Source organism: Saccopteryx bilineata, chromosome 1, assembly GCF_036850765.1.
Source record: "Saccopteryx bilineata isolate mSacBil1 chromosome 1, mSacBil1_pri_phased_curated, whole genome shotgun sequence".
Taxonomy (NCBI): Eukaryota; Metazoa; Chordata; class Mammalia; order Chiroptera; family Emballonuridae; genus Saccopteryx; species Saccopteryx bilineata.
The window spans coordinates 172,895,001-172,912,174 of NC_089490.1; the positions used below are offsets into that span (position 1 = coordinate 172,895,001).

At 37.1% G+C, this 17,174-nt stretch overlaps 1 protein-coding gene across 1 annotated transcript in view; it reads left to right on the top strand.

The window, feature by feature from the left end:
* The first annotated feature begins 3,621 nt into the window (after positions 1–3,621).
* Positions 3,622–17,174, top strand: part of RXFP1 (relaxin family peptide receptor 1) — a 133,942-nt gene continuing 120,389 nt past the window's right edge. The window contains exons 1-4 of the mRNA XM_066252689.1: positions 3,622–3,789; positions 4,823–4,979; positions 12,151–12,293; positions 14,407–14,473. Coding sequence (XP_066108786.1) covers positions 3,622–3,789; positions 4,823–4,979; positions 12,151–12,293; positions 14,407–14,473 — 535 coding nt within the window. The remainder of the gene's footprint in view (positions 3,790–4,822; positions 4,980–12,150; positions 12,294–14,406; positions 14,474–17,174) is intronic.

The following is a 17,174-nucleotide window of genomic DNA, read 5'->3' on the forward strand; positions in this document are numbered from 1 at the left end:
ATTTATCTCCACGGGGAAGTGAAATAAAAGACAGGATAAACAAATGGGACTATATCAAACTAAAAAGCTTTTGCACAGCTAAAGACAACAAGAACAGAATAAAAAGACAAACTACACAATGGGAGAACATATTTGACAATACGTCTGATAAGGGGTTAATAACCAAAATTTATAAAGAACTTGCAAAACTCAACACCAGGAAGACAAACAACTCAATCCAAAAATGGGCAAAAGAGATGAATAGACACTTCTCCAAAGAGGACATACAGATGGCCAATAGGCATATGAAAAAATGCTCAACATCACTAATCATTAGAGAAATGCAAATTAAAACCACAATGAGATATCACCTTACACCAGTCAGAATGGCGCTTATCAACAAAACAACACAGAATAAGTGCTGGTGAGGATGTGGAGAAAAGGGAACCCTCCTGCACTGCTCGTGGGAATGCAGACTGGTGCAGCCACTGTGGAAAACAGTATGGAGATTCCTCAAAAAACTGAAAATCGAACTGCCTTTTGACCCAGCTATCCCACTTTTAGGAATATACCCCAAGGACACCATAGAAGGGCTCGAAAAGGAGAAATGCACTCGCATGTTTGTGGCAGCATTGTTCACAATAGCGAAGATCTGGAAACAGCCCAAGTGTCCGTCAGAGGACGAGTGGATTAAAAAACTTTGGTACATATATACTATGGAATACTACTCAGCCATAAGAAATGATGACATCGGATCATTTACAATAACATGGATGGACCTTGATAACATTATACGGAGTGAAATAAGTAAATCAGAAAAAAAAAACTGAGATGAATCCATACATAGAAGGGACATAAAAATGAGACTCAGAGACATGAACAAGAATGTGATGGCAACAGGGGCGGGGGGGTTGGGGGAGGGGGGATGGGGTGAAGAAGGAGAGAGGGGTTAGGGGAGGGGAGGGGCATAAAGAAAACCAGATAGAAGGTGACAGAAGACAATCTAACTTTGCGGGAGGGGTATACAGCACAATCAAATGTCAAAATCATCTAGAGATATTTTCTCTCAGCAAATGTACCCTGATTTATCAATGTCACTGCATTAAATTTAATAAAAAAAAAAGAATAATAAAAATTAGAGAATATTCTTAATCGTTATAGATTAGTAAAAATTGATCATGTACAAGGCATGAAGTAATTCATAGTAAATTTCAAAAAATTAACATTAAATAGGTAATGATAAATAAGAGGTCAGTGGTAAAGGTTGATTTTTAAAAACCATCCATTTACAAGTTTAGTAAAATTTCATAGATGAAAGAAGAAAACATACTATCAGTACTACAACTGGAGAATTGGGTGATGCAGCAGAAACAGTATCTCATAGGATTGAGCATTAATTACTTTGCATATATAAAGCACCCTAGCGCAATGCCTTGTATGCAGTAAGAATTAATAAACATTAAGCAATTATTAAAAAAAAAATGAATGATAGTTAGCAATGAAGTAATTTATTACCCCCATGTTGAAATTGTAGAAATTTAATCCACTGACTTTTTTTATATCTTGCTGGATATTAATCAGCAAAGTATCTAAAATATGCATACTCAAGCATATTTAATGCAAAATCTATACAAATTTATATGAAAGATCTAATTTTCACTGGCATTTATTGTCCATAACACATCTTGGACAAGTCACTTTTTTGAGCCTTGAATATAATAGCTATCAAATGTAAATAATGGTAACTTACCCACCAAAGTCAGAAAGGTGACCCAGACTTTGCCTTGAGTTTTCTTGGCTAAACTCTATAATTCTACATAATTACAAGTAGAAAAAATGAAAGAAATTTTCACTTGAGACCCAAACAGTAAAATCTTATAAACCTTGGAACTCTTGACACAGACTCATCATATATTCATATAGTAAACATGCTGTGTATAATAAAATTTTAACATTCTGACTTTTGATGGAAAATTCATGCAATGAAAAGGAATAGTTTATGTACAAAGTAACTTTATTTGTTATCCATAACCATGATTTTCCTTCTTTTTCTCTCCTGAAGCTCTGTGTTCAAATATTATCTTTCAGAGAAAACAGTATATAAAAGAAATGGGACCAGAACTGCTCCCTGTAGAAGAGAGAGGTAGAAGCCCAGACTTTGTTCCACTTGGGGGAGAATCAGAGCTCAGCTCCTCCCTGCAGGGGGCGCCTCTGAGCACAGCGGAAGATAAAACTGCAGGTGGAAGGACCACAGAAAGGAGTCTCCTTTGGCAGCCATTCTTTAAACTGCCACAATAATTTCCCATTAAGACTTCCCTGAAACCAAAAACCCCTGACCTGCATATAGGCAACCCTTAATTGGGTTCATGATTGGTCTCATGGTTCATGATTGGTCTCACTTTTTTCTATCCATCTCAGTGCTAGACATGTTGACTTGATCGTTTATGTTTTTCAGCATTCTTATTACATTGTTTTGTATGGCCTTAAGTTGCATTGCCTAATTATCTCATGTGTAAATATAATCAGCATTCTGTCACCTTCTACCATAGAATATCCAATTTTTTTGAGGACAAAGAATATATAATTGTTGAATTGACCAGAGTCCAACATCCAGTTCTGAATTAAACATTAATATGTATGAGGAAAATAGTGGAGAGATTCAAAAATAGAAACACTGATGAAAATATGTGGAAATTAAAGGATGTGAGCCTGTGTAAACTTAATAACAGAGAAAATTAATAACTCTCTTCAGATTAGGCAAAAAAAAATATTATTCATTAGTAACATTTTAACCATTGCATTTTCATGAGGAAGTTACTTTAGGAAAGAGGGAGAAAATTTATTCTTAATCAGAACTGACTGAACCACTCGTTTACTCAGCAGTCCAAAATCAACAAACTCGTCCATTTTTCTGAATGGCTTTTCCAAGAACCCACATTCTTCAAGATGTCTACGACACTCCACTCTGAAAATATCCAAGGAAAAAAGTAAAAGGCATAAATAAAGGAAATAAAGGCAGTAGGAGTATGACAAGCAGATGTGGCGTTGGGAGTGAGGAGAAACATGATAGCTGTGGCAGCGCCTAAGAAAAGGCAAGGATGATTGATGCATAGCTTAGTCAATGGCGGTGCTGTTCACCAAGCAGACAGTATGTAGGAGCAGTCAGAGGGTGGGGAGGTAAGGGAGAAATGGTGATGAATGCAGGATGCGTGTTACTTCCTTGTTGAACATACTAAATCAAGGTGACTTGGGGACATGCAGTGGAATGTCCAGAATGCAGTCAGACATATAGAGTTGAAGCTAACACAAGGGCATGCCCAATGCCATGGGTGCATAGGTGTGGTTGAAATTGGCCAAGAAGAGCAAGTAAAAGGGGTCCTCAACTTGGAGTCTGTGCACGCCTGTGAGTTTCATGCATAGTCTTCAGCAGGTTCCTTTCACCCCCTAAAAATGTAAGAGTTTCTGAGCATATTCATTTTATCTGGGAACAAGTTCTGTGTCTTTCTTTAGATTCTCAAAAATTCATTACCCGAAAAGGTATTGATCCAGAGGCCTAGATTGAGAAATGACAGTCTCTAGGAAGTCTCTAGCGTGCCCTGAAAAATATAATGTTCATCTGCACAAGGAGAACCAGGAGCCACGATGGAGCCCAAGAAGGAGCTGGCAGCAAGACAGGCGGCCGAGAAGCCGAAAGATGCAGGGCTGCGTCCAAGAAGAGGAAGGGCTCCACGTATGAGAATGCCCCATCCTGTCGCTCGGGTGCAGCTCCAATGTCAGCTCTCAGCCTCCTCTGGCCACTTGCCACAATACGTGTGTAAAGAGGTCCTCACCAATAAAAAGAAAATTTCCTGTGGACAGGAACCCTGAGCCTCCAGTGTCTGGAATATAAGAAACATATTACTGAGTGGTCTTGGAGACATCTGCAATTTTTTTAATTTAATTTTTAACTTTCCTTGTTCTAAACCAGATTAGATTTAGGTGGTTCAGGAACATTTTTGATTGACTAAATAATGAACACATGAGCAAATATCTTTCTATTTGTTTTCTAACAATACAAGCAGTGTGCCATCGTGGAATGCAGATGAAAAGGAAGAGAAGAGAAAAGAAAACAGTTAACTAAATAATGAAATAACTAAAAGGATTAATCTCTACAATTTATACTAATTAAGTTTTTTTCAGTAATAAAAATAATTTTTATTTATGTGATATACACCTTTTATTTTATTCTATAATTTGTAATGCAGCAGTTGTCAAAAACTGTTAACAGCCAACCAAGTTGGACAATTCTAAAGGTGTTTATTATAAGCCAGATGTTGTGGAACATAAAGTCCTAAGGCATTTAAGCTATAAATGTTTATTGAAGAAAAATAAAGTCTGCTGTCTAGGCAATTTGAGTTACAACAACATTAAAGTCATTAAATAACATAAAAAGTCATTTCAACAATTTTAACATGATGCTACACACTCACCTCCAATAAAATATATTTTTTCTCAGAATTGTAGAAAATTACATTATTAAATTATAGACATCTTCTTAGTTGTGATATCTTAAGTCCTCCTAATATTTGCTGTAAATAAACTATAAGACAAAAAAATAATTCTACCTGAGAACAAGAATTTCACTTCCTCTCTCAGATATGCATAATAACACTTGAGATGCAGATGCAACAATACTATATTAATCTGACAAAAAAGAGAATTTGTATATATTAAACAGTGCAGAGAGAAGATGGTTTCTGCAGTCAAACACCTTGTAAACCCATGCATTTTTTAAAGACTCATCTTAAGTGTACATTGTGGGGGGCAGCAGTATTTTCAAAGTGGCTCCCATATCCCCATTCAGGAACAGACTCAGAGAAGAAAGGAAAAAGGAAATTTGACAGCTGTTCATAGTTTCATGTTGGTACAGGCACGGTGCCAGCTACATAATTTACAAGGCTTGGTGCAAATGGAAATGCGGGACTCCTTTGTTAAAAAGCAGGGGAAAGGTGCCCTTCAAGGTATGAAAATATAAAGGCTTTTATTCTTCCGTGGCAGCTTGCTCTCTCTCCCCCCTCCCCCTCCTCCCCTTCCTCTTTTTCTCCTCTGCCCCAGTGTTTTTCATTTGCTGCTTAATATTGTTATAACTAAAGAGAAATTTTCAATTATTAACATGAATTTTGCCATCCAACTTTATAATGAATAATGCTGGTGTTAAATGCAAATATAAGATCATTTAACTCACATGCAAAATCACCAAAATTATGTGATTTGCATTTTGTAGCTTGTGCATTAATACACAGCAAAACAGTGAAAATACTGCACAAAGCTAAGCTATTTTTTAATTTTTTATTTTATTTCTCAATACAGCACATTCTATCAATACTATCTACCTTAGTCTTACTGAAAAATGAGGAGCGGTTGAAAATATAAAAGAATATGAATCCCCTTATTTTTCAAATTCTTTCTGTGTCCTGAGTTTCAGGGTCAATGGTTAGCTAATCTGTGGAAGTAGCAGGAGTGAGGAAGGATATGCTCCCAGGTCCCTGGTGGCTCTTAGGAGCCACTGTCCCCAAGAAGCTAGTCCTGGTTGCACAGGTAAGAGAGCCTCTCAGGGGCACACCTCATGTGCCCCAAAACTTAATTAACTTCAGACATTGTATATTTTTATGTTTATTTGAAGCACTTTTAAAAATTAACAACAGACATTTATTTACTGCTCAACTCTCTGAAACTAGCTTCTCTGCCGTACATGACTAGTGCAGGTAAAGAGAATTCTGTGAAGAAGACAGAGATACCTTCAGAAAGAATGACTTTTCAGGACTTCGGATTGCTTTTCCTGTTGTGTTGTTTAATAATTAAGCATGGTCTTAGCAACCCTGCTCAGAAACTCATTTTAATGATGTTGAGAACACCAATTTTCCTAGCCTTTCAAAACTAGATAAACTACTATTATGATGTGAAGACTTATAAAGTCTAAATTCTAAATTGACTTATAAAGTTAATTTTCAGAAAATAAACAAAGAGTAAATAACTGGCGTTAATCTCTACTTATGCTAGAAGGAAAAGAAGTTGAATCCAATCATAGTCACCAAGAATATGCAAGTAGATAAAGTTGGCTATTAATGTCGTAATATGACATAATGCACCTGGATTCATGATCTCTCCAACCCAACTCTTCATAATTTGTTAATCGTTTCTATTTTTCCAGGCTTCCCTTTCCCAAGAAATCACCAGGTATCAGGTACCAAAGTCTAAGGTGTCCCATCACCTGGGTAATAATAGCCTCAGAGACAAAAATTGGTTGGGTCATTTAGGATCCAACCCCATCCTCCTACCTGCTCTTTTTTTACTCTTTAGTGATTATTAGTGTCCAATAGTTTACTAAGTTTTTGTTAAGTGCCTGTTTGATTATTGCTGATTCCAGTTTGAATTATCATGATTCCACTTGGCTTTCTCCCATAATTTGCCCATTTATGCCCTGCTTGAAGCTGCAGTTTCTCTAGCACCTCCTCTTCACCACTCTTTGGTTCTAACACTTACACATGTCTGGCAGTATTCCACACAAAAAGTTTCTCATTCCCCTACATCAAATCTGGTGAGGTATTTGACGCTTTAAAATATGCAACTGTTTGGTATGTTTACAGATTGACAAGTTATAAAGAAAACCCAACTTCACGCTAAAGGGGGAATAGCAGCCAATAACCATGATAGAAATGGGAAGCTGCCTGAATCTGTCTTTTAAGTTTTTTATCCCCAGACCCAATTATGTTTGCTTAGTCTCTGGAAAACATAAAAGCTGAAAAATTCCCTATAGCTTTTTCATGAAATGTAGCATGTGCGATGGCCAGTAACCTGGGACACAATTCAGAAATCCTGTAAACTCAGATTTGGACTCTAGCAATTCTAAAAGAAGATTAAATGTGAAACAAGAAACACATTTCTGTTTTCACAACTAGAATTTCTTTTTCCAACACCTTCTGATTTCAGTAGCACAGTCTGAAGAGTGTTCTCTCACCAGAATGAAAGTATATAGTATGACAAAATCGATCTGTCTTCACATAGCAAAATGATACTTCTATAATTGTATATCACTTCTTAATATTTGCATTTATTTATGACTATTGTGATCATCACAATTGCTTTCCATATATTTTACAAGTTCCCTACACACCAACTCATGAAGCCTGACAATATTCTCATTCAGCTTACATTAGTCTGATCCATTTATGCATCATCTGTTTTTCCCTTTGCCAGTCTTTCTTTTCCTTAGTCCTTACCCTGGTTCCCTGCCCCATTCTCCTCCTACCTCTCTACTCACTAATTCTGAACATTGCCTAAATGTTTGAAGCCTTGGAACCATTTTCTTTTATACTTACTAGCATAGTAAACATCTGGATTGTAACAGACTATGGACCTGCCCACCAATCATACCCATTCTCCATCTTATGGTGATTTATCTTATATGAGCTACTAGGCATCTAGATAAATACATAATCTAGTCTCAGATATTTATTTCTATTTCCCTGGGCACAGTGCTTTGTTCAGGGCCAAATATGTAACCTAAAATCAGAATCTTGTTCCAATAACTCTTCTTTTTTAGATAAGGTGGGGGGAGAGGGGACAGATAGGGATAGACAGACAGGAAGGGAGAGAGATGAGAAGCATCAACTCATAGTTGCAGCACCTTAGTTCACCGATTGCTTTCTCATATGTGCCTTAATAGAAGGAGGCTCCAGCCAAGCCAGTGACCCTTGCTCAAGTCAGTAACCTTGGGCTTAAGCCAGCAACCATGGGGTCATGTCTGTGACCCCATGCTCAAGCTGGTGAGCCAGTGCTCAAGCTGGATGATCCCACCTCCACCTTCAAGCTGGTGACTTCGGGGTTTCGAACCTGGGTCCTCAGTATCTCAGATTCTCTCTTTACTGTGCCACCACCTGGTCAGGCTCCAATAGTCCTTTTTCTTTCTTTTTAAAATTTTTCTTAAGTGAGAAGCAGGGATGCAGAGTGACAGACTCTCATATACGCCCTGACCCGGAGTCACCTGGCAAGCCCCCTACCAGGTAATGCTCTGCCCATCTGGAGCCATTGCTCTGTTGCTCAGCAACCACACTATTTTAGCACCTAAGGTGAGGCCATGGAGCCATCCTCAGTGCCCAGGGCCACCTTGCTCCAACCAAGCCATGGCTATGACAGGAGAAGAGAGAGAAAAAAAAGGGAGAGGGGTGGAGAAGCAGATGGTCACTTCTTCTGAGTGCCCTGACTGGGAATTGAACCGGGGTGTCTAAATATATGCCAGGCCGATGCTCTACTACTGAGCCAACCAACCAGAGCCCCAGCAGCTCCTTAATTAAACTAGGAGTTGTTTCCTTTCTTTGAGGATCATGGACCTGAAAAGATAAGAACCAGAGGTTAATAGCAGCCATTATGTCAACCATATAGAGAAAGTCTATCTAAAGAAATAAAGCAGGGAGGAGAAACAAAAGAGAATGACGGAGAGAGCAAGAGAGAGAGGAGACAGAAATAGACAGACTTGACCTCAACTGAGTTGGATTTCTGTCACCTGCACCTCAATGAGTCCTGACGAATACAAAAATGAGAAGTGGATTGTCATAAGTAAGAGATGTAACTTCTGGAGTGTTTCCTTTGGAAAAGAGATATTAGTATATTATGCCTACAGGTGATCAGAAAGGCAGATTGAAGTTGTCATTAGAGCTGTTCATCCACGTATTTCTGCTCTCCTCCTCCCAGCCATGGGGTTGGATTGCCTTTCCCTTACCACGTTGAAGTTAGGCCAGTGAGATGTGAGCAGACATGGTGTATGTCACTTCCAAGTAAAATCTTTAAGAACTAGAGTGAAATTTGCCATGTTACCTTTGTCACACCTTAATGAATCTTTAACTTGACAAAATTAAGTTTGGTAACCTTATGCTGTCCCCCTTGTTAATTAAAATTCTACTTAATTATAAAACAATTTGTTTTGTTTGATCATTAGATCTAAAAACTACTGAACAGTTTAATGTCCTGTTACTGATTTTAATATAGTAGGTTGCAATCTAATGGAATCTTAAAGAAAGCTTTTGCACCATTCTCAAGCTGCACTGTTCAATATTGTGGCTACTGAGCACTTGAAATGGAGCTAGTCCCAATTAAGATGTGCTGCTGCATATATAAAATACACACCATGTTTCAAAGATAGTAAAGAAAAGGATTAAGTATCTCCTTAATAATTTTTAGGATTTGGATATATTAAGTTAAATAAAATGTACTATTAAAATTAATTTTTCAAAAAAAATTTAATTTTTCTGGTTTCTTTTTACTTTTTTTAATGTGGCCACTAGAAAATTTTTAATTGCATGTGTGGCTTACGTTGTATTTCTTTTGGACATCCCTGTTCTAAAGTCAAAGTGTGTTCATGATTAACCATGATTAAGATTGTGTTCCTTCTGGCAATGGCTTGTGTTTGCATGCCTTTGTAGTCATACCAGACCTTAATGGCTGATTTACATCCGTTACACAACAGCCTCATCTCCCTAAGTGTCTGCTGTTTCTCATATTTGCAGCACATGGTCAAGAGACTAGCGTTTTTTATTAGTCTCCTTTTGATTATATCAACCCATTGCTCAGAAATTAATATCAACTTTTATATATACACGAATCAGCCTAATGTCTGATGTTTTCCAACAACTGATTGCCCCATAGTTCCTCATTACCATTTATTTTTATTTTCTGTCCTAGACTCATCCTGACTTGCTATTTGCATATGCTTATCTTTGGCACTCGCTTGTTTTTAAAGTGCAATGTTGTTTCTATTGTTCTTCTCTATCTTTCACATTCTCTACACAGATTTTCTCCCTTAAAATAATCTTCCATAGTTGATCCCACATAGTATCCGTACATCTCCTTGATGGCCTCTCCTGCTCCTTTACTACATTTTGTTCATGGCATGAATTTGCAATTATCGAGAAATTTCATTAAAATATAGTTTATGCAATTTATATGCATGCATTCTGTCTTTGTACTAATTTATTAATTACTTTGAAGCATAGTATTATATTTTATAAAATGACAGAGTTATAGTGCATCTAAAAGGTCAACTATTTTTTTTACAAGTGAGGCAGCTAAGCTAAGGACCAGAGCATATAAGTGATTTAACAGAGGCTACATGTGTAATCAGTGGCAAAGCAGGGATTAAACTCCCCATTGTCTACTGGTACTTCTGGAAAAAGCTGTCTTGACTTTTATTCTCCCTTCCAATATGTAGATGATGTCCCTTGCACAAATCAGGTAGTCTCGAGTGAGCCATGCAGAGGCATCAGCAACAGACTGATAGTGCCTAAAGGGAAGGCCACTGGGATTATTAGGCGGGAGCTAAGAGCCCTAAATCTCTTATAAATTGACTTCATGGAGTGAAGAGCAAGCTAAATCATAGGCATGTGGGCTGGGGTCAGAGGCAAGGCTCCTAGCGCAGCAGGGGAGCTACTGTGCAATCTAGACACCTGCAGGAGCTGAAGCCTAACTATACTGACTGAGCATGCTCAGTGGGTTTGTGGGGAAGGAAGGCAGGAAGGCAGAGAGGAAGGAAAGGAGAGAAGGAAGAAAGGAAAGGAGGAAGGGAGAGAGGGAGGGAGGGAGGGGGGAAGGCAGGCGGCTCCTGAGAGAGTGCACACCTTGATAGACATGAAACAACAGGTTTAGTTTCCAAATCCCATCCATTGGCTCAATCAACTTACTATATTACTCCTCTGATAGTGTCAGTCTTGAAATAGGTAGTCTCAATCTAAATAGAATGAGCCTGAAACTTGAATGTCTTCAATTACAGCAGTTTGAGGAAACAAGTAAAACAAGGTTAATAATGCTAAACTCTGCACAGTTTGCACTTAACAAATGCAGTCAACTGGGTTTACTGCATAACATGATTAGATAGGTAGGCAGATAGATAGATAGATATAGATAGATAGATAGATAGATAGATAGATAGATAGATAGATAGAATTGAGCTTGTAAACCCTGTCCCATTTTACACTATGAATTTTGAGAGGATCACAATTCTATTATGTCTCTATAATATACCTCAAAGGCAACACATGAGTCCCCATGAGACTTAGTTGACCATTTAATGGTTGATTTTTTGCTAAAACAATATAATATCTTCTGATCACTTTCACCTAGGATGAAATTGTTTAGATTTTGTACAAAATATCTTTTGAAATACCTCTACTTATTCATTGCTGTGTTCCAGTTACACATTTTGATTGATATCATCCCCAAGAAGTCATTTCATAAATTTTTAATTAATGCTAAATTAAAACAACTACCATCATGTTTTGGTATGGCTTAGAGATTCATGAGCCTGACTGACAGCTGTCGATTAGAAATGGGTCCATAGAATGAGTAACTTGACAGCATACATTTTAGCTCTTAAATTGAATTTATTCTTAATTTATGAATTGGTTTAATTTATGACTATCTCTACATCATGAGACTGTGACAAAGATTTTACCAACCTCTTTCACTGAGATTTTCCCAGGTCTACAATCAAATAAACATTTAATAAAATGGCTGTTTCTATTGTTGAAAATTATGGTGGCAAGTAGGTTCAGAACATGACCAAAAGCCCTTAAGTGTCATTATCTAATTTTAAAATATGATAATAAAGAATGTAGTAGTGTTTTTCAGTGGCAGCGGGATGGTAAAATCAAAATAGAAAGTTGAATCTAGATACTGCAAACAGGTTAATAATGCTTGTCTGGCTTAACTCACTAGATTGTTCTGAGAAACAATTTCAAATGGAAGGTTTTGTTATTATTCAGACAGCTTCAACAAGTTTTTAGAAGAGTTTCCAAGATAAGAAACGGTGTTAATCTCTATTAGCCTGAGTCAGCACCAAATATAGGGTAGAAAGTCCCAAGGTGCTCAGCCAAACAGAGGCAATGACATCACAGATTGTATCAGGCCCAGAGTGCAAGTTTATAATTGAATAATGTGGGCAGGAAGAGAAAGCTAAGATCATGTACCATCTGTTTGTTTTCTAAAACTCTTTCATGTATGTCTTCAAACTGCAGAACAAGAAAATTAGAAAACACTTTGGTTCAAATTTTAGGAGAATCCTATCTTAATTATCTGCTAAAAATCAGTGCTTAAACATTGTTCAGGGAAGCCTTTCATTGCAATGCAATTGTTCTCAACCAGGAGCAAGTTTGCCTCCCACGAGACATTTACCAAAATTTGAAGACCTTTTTTTAATGGTAGCTAGAGAGTGCTATCGACATCTAGTGGTAGAAGCCAGCAATGCTACTGAATATCCTATAGTGCAAAGGACAGCGCCTCACACAGTAAAAAAGTCCATTTTGGTGTCAAATGAGTTCCAGATTTATTAGGATGATCACTTCAGAAGTTATATAAATGTCTAACCACTATGTTGTACATCCAAAATGAACATAATATTATATGTCGGCTGTAATTGGAAAATAAAAACTATTTTTTAAAAAATCCTCTTATCCAATGTGCCTGCTATGATATAATATAGGGGTACTTTATATTCACTCCTGGGTTTTTTCCATCAATATACCTATATAAAACTAATATTCCAGCCTCATTGTATTTGCCAAAATAAAGAAGTGATGTCCAAAAAAAAGGTCTAAAATTCTTTCCTCAAGTAAATACCTATTTTAGCAAAATCTAATGCAGCTTTAGTGAAATGAGAAATTATTTTGAAACTTTGCACTGATAATTTTGAAATAAAAATACACTGCATGTATATAATTGTTAAAGAGCACTTCCTGGCGCCTGGTCCATTAACTCTATACTGTGATATCAGCTCAGGCAAAAGGTTGAAAACTAACAAAATAGCATCGGGATTACTTTGAAAACTGTGTCTCAGCAGCTTGCTTTACACCAGAAGATTCCCAAAGCGAGCCCCTCAGCTTCCCTGTTGAGAAGCTTCTTTAGCGTCTCCCTTCAGGTACTGCCCTTGATATGTCTCCTAGTATTCTTCCAGGAAACCCTATTTCTGAAATAAATAAAAAAGTGGCTAACCACTTAAAACATCTCAAATACGATCATAAATAATAAACACTTAATGAACGCTTATTAGAAACATTAAATGAGCATTTGTATTCAGCTAACCATAAACATTTCTGCCAAAAGAACGGTGTCATCACTAAATAAATCTACTGGTGAATGAATAAGACCTTGTGAAGATCCCTATATATCATTTTTCTCTTCATGCTATTAATTGCTTCTGCAGGACAAAAAAGAAAAATAAAAGCAGTGTTCATATAACCTTTAAGCAACCATTTAGAAATAGGCTTCTTATGTTGAAGTCGATGTTTTAAGGACATGTAATTTAAATAGATTCTACATGTGGAGTGGTTAGAAGATATTAGCTTCAAAAACAAATTTCTCAAAATGAGGATGATGTATCCTAGTTACAGGAAAATGCATTCCGTGGAAATGCTGTTTGCCTTTGTGTGCTCTTTTACCCGCTGCTAAAAATAATAAAAATCATCATCGTACGAATGGCTGCTATTTAGTAATCACCTATGTGCTAGGACTTATTCCACACATTCAGTACACATTACACTGATGGTCACAGCTATCTGGGTGGGTAGATATTTTCCTCGAGAAAGCCAGAGCTCAGCCAAGAGTAAACAACCACACAACTCCAAAGTTAACAGGCTATGATTCAAACCCAGGAAAGCTTTCCTCCACAACCAATGACAGGTCCTGGTCTCCACTGTAATAAAACTCACGAGCTCAAGAAAATTTAAGATTTGGGTTTTTTTATTCCTTTGTATTTTATTCAAAGAACATCTTACCATTCAAAGGACTAAACTCAGAGAGACCATAAAAGATTGATGTAGTTACACTTTAATTCTTGCCCTGTAGTTAATTCCACAAAGGCATTTTACCCTGTTCTTTTGTTCTTTTCTTTTCCTAGGCTCAAGTTATAGAAGGGAATTTTTTTGTTGTTGTTTGCAATGTATCTCTAGTTCAATTTCTTTACAGTAGTGTGACTTTGATCAGTTCCAGCGTTTGTCAGAGTTCATACACACCCTCATCTGTAGACGTCGCAGGACATAGAAACAAGATGTTTAGCGTCAAGAAAAGCCTGAAACTTTTTCTTGCTGCTCAGCTCTGTCCGTGTGAGTGTGGGTGTGGGGTGTGTGAGTGTGTGTGTGTGTGTGTGTGTGTGTGTGTGTGTGAAGGATATTAAGACTTTTAGAGAAGGAGGGTGGAAAGAAGAGATTCTGAGAGGGAGAGAGAGAGAGGGAAAGGAAAAAAGGAAAGAAGAGGAAATGGAAAGGGAGAGAGAGGAAATGAGAGAGAAAGGAGAGAGGACGGCTTTATAGCTGCTAAGATTTCAGGCAGAAATAGCACACAACCACCGTGAGCTGTGTGCGACTCAGAAACCAAGACTAAATTGTATTCACTTTTCTTAATCAGTTGCTCAGAAAGAAAGAGATGACTTCTGGTCCTGTCTTCTTCTACATCTTGATTTTTGGAAAATATTGTAAGTATGCTCAGTATTTAATTTTGTATACCTTAGTATTTGATGGAATTATCACAAGTACAAATGATTTTTACTTACATTTATGCTTTTAAGATAAAAATGCTATCCCTGACAAAATTGTAATTCCTTCAGAATTATTATTCTTAATACATTTCTGATATTGCTATTAAAAACTGGAATATGTTGTCATAGTCAGTAGTTAGGCAAGACTAGCATGTCATAAAACCTATGCTACATAACAGCCAATTTGTCTAATTAATATTAACAGTTATTTTATAGGTAATTTTATTGATATTTCAAGAAGAATAATCCTCAAAAAGTGTTTGGGTTCAAGGAATATACCTACTGAAATATCCTGGGAAGTTTTCACATTTGTTCCAGTTACTGTGTAGTCGTAATGTTTCATGTCCTGATCCTTTGTGATTTGATCTCATAAGTGTACCTCCTCAGAGGAAAATGCATTCATAAAACTTCTTTTTTAAATCACAAGGTCTTTCACTGTTTCTTAAAAAAAAAAACACACACACACAGGAAAACACAAAGCAATGAAAACTACAGACATACAAAGAGCTCCAATGGACATTTTACTTTTGGTATAATGACAATTTTCACTTTCTCTGGGTGTGCCAGTTTACTTTTCAGAATATCTTTTTAATCAGGGGAAAGAGTCATTCTGCACTAAAGGCTATTTAAGTTATATTATGTAAATAGAAATGAAATGTTTTATTTCTTGGGTAATAAATGATGATAAAGTCAAAATGAATCAATAAACTTTCTGGGTACCTTTAATACTATGTGATGCTAAAAATGATGAAGCTTTAACAAGTTTAGAATTCACAAGCAAGTTTATATTTTCTTATCTCTTAGAAGTTTGTTTAAGCCCTGGCCGGTGGCTCTTTGGTTAGAGCAGCGTCCCAATATGCCAAAGTTGAGGGTTCCATTCCCACTCAGGGCACACACAGGAGTCAACCAATGAATGCATCAATAAGTGGAACAACAAATCAATGTTTTTCTCTTTCTCTTTCTTTCTCACTCTCTCTAAAATGAATAATTTTTAAAATTAAAATAGTTTGTTTACACAAAGAGATTCTCTTGAAGAATGGCTCAGAGTAAATTTTAATGCAAACTCTGCCTGCCAAATCTGATTGATGGCCTGTGCACATAAAAGTGATTCTTTTTCTACCTCTCCTCCTGACCTCTAGTGTATCTCACGTTAATGCTCAAGGTGGGAGCAAAAAAAAAAAAAAAAACAATTATTCGGAATCCTGAAGAAACATTTTAGCTCCTAGCTTTCTGCATCTTTAATCTTGATTACTGGCATTCCTATTTTGTAACTGAGGGGAGGAGGGTCAAATTACTAGCACCCACCAGAAATCGAATGTTTCTCGATATAATCCAAGTGTTTAAGCTCTCAAGTTTTTTGGGATTTGCCACTAACACCCTCATGAATCAATAAAAATATCTGTTATCTCCTGTTTCATTTCAGTAAAATTCATAGATCAAAAGAATATTTCCAAAATAAGAATACTAGCTGGAGAAATCCAAAGCTGTGTATTGAAAGATGTTTGGGGCAGGTTGATGAGCAACTTTGGCTAATGTGCTACCAGTCATTTCAGATTAGTAGGAAGTTCCATGCTTACATGTTCTCTTTTGCTAATAAAAATGTTAATTACTTTTATGACCAGAAATAGAAAACAGTTAATGCTGATGATAATGTCAAAAGTTTTTAAATTTAAGGTGTTTTTTTTATTTAAAATGGTTTTATAATGCAGTATGAATACTGGAGAACTCTAAGCAGTCATTTGTCTGTGCCTTCCATGGAGAATGAGAGCGTTAGCATCTGATGCCCAGTTTGGCAAGCAAAATTCCTGGCTATATTGGTGTCAGTTGAGCCGGTGGAGTGGAGGGACACTTGACAGGGACTCATAAATAGTAATTCACACCTATGACTCACCTTTTAGTTTTTCTTATCACCCAGCCCCACCTAAGAGAGGATTCCTTGTATATATAGCAAAAGAAGTCAACAGTGACGTAAGGACAAAGTTTTAAATCTCTGTAATCCCATGTTTCTGTTTGGTTGGTTGTTTGTTTGTTAATCCACTTTTCTGTTGCTTGGGAACAGTTGTGATGGAAGACAGATGACCTAAGGTGCTTAGCAGGACTATCATTACTAGCTCTGTGATTTTTGACAATGACTTACCCACTCTGAGCCTTATTTTAGAAAATGACAATAAAAACTTTAACCCTATATGCCTCCCACATCCCCTATATTTATTTTTTAATAACATAAATTACCTCTCTGAATCTTCAGAACAACTCTGTTATGTTGTTATGTTATGTTCTTCCACAAGGAAGGCAACCCCAGGGATATCTAGTACCTTGTCAGAAGACTCAAGGTAATAAATGCCAAGATTTGAATGCTGTCACTTGACCAGGTGGTGGCGCAGTGAATAGAGCATCAGGCTGGGATGTGAAAGACCCAGGTTCGAGACCCAGAGGTCGACAGCTTGAGCGCAGGCTCATCTGGTTTGAGCAAAGCTCACCAGCTTGAGCCCAAGGTCGCTGGCTCGAGCAAGGGGTCACTCGGTCTGCTGTAGCCCCCCAGTCAAGGCACATATGAGAAATGAATCATTGAACAACTAAGGAACTGCAACAAAGAACTGATGTTTCTCATCTCCCTTCCTGTCTGTCTGTCCCTATC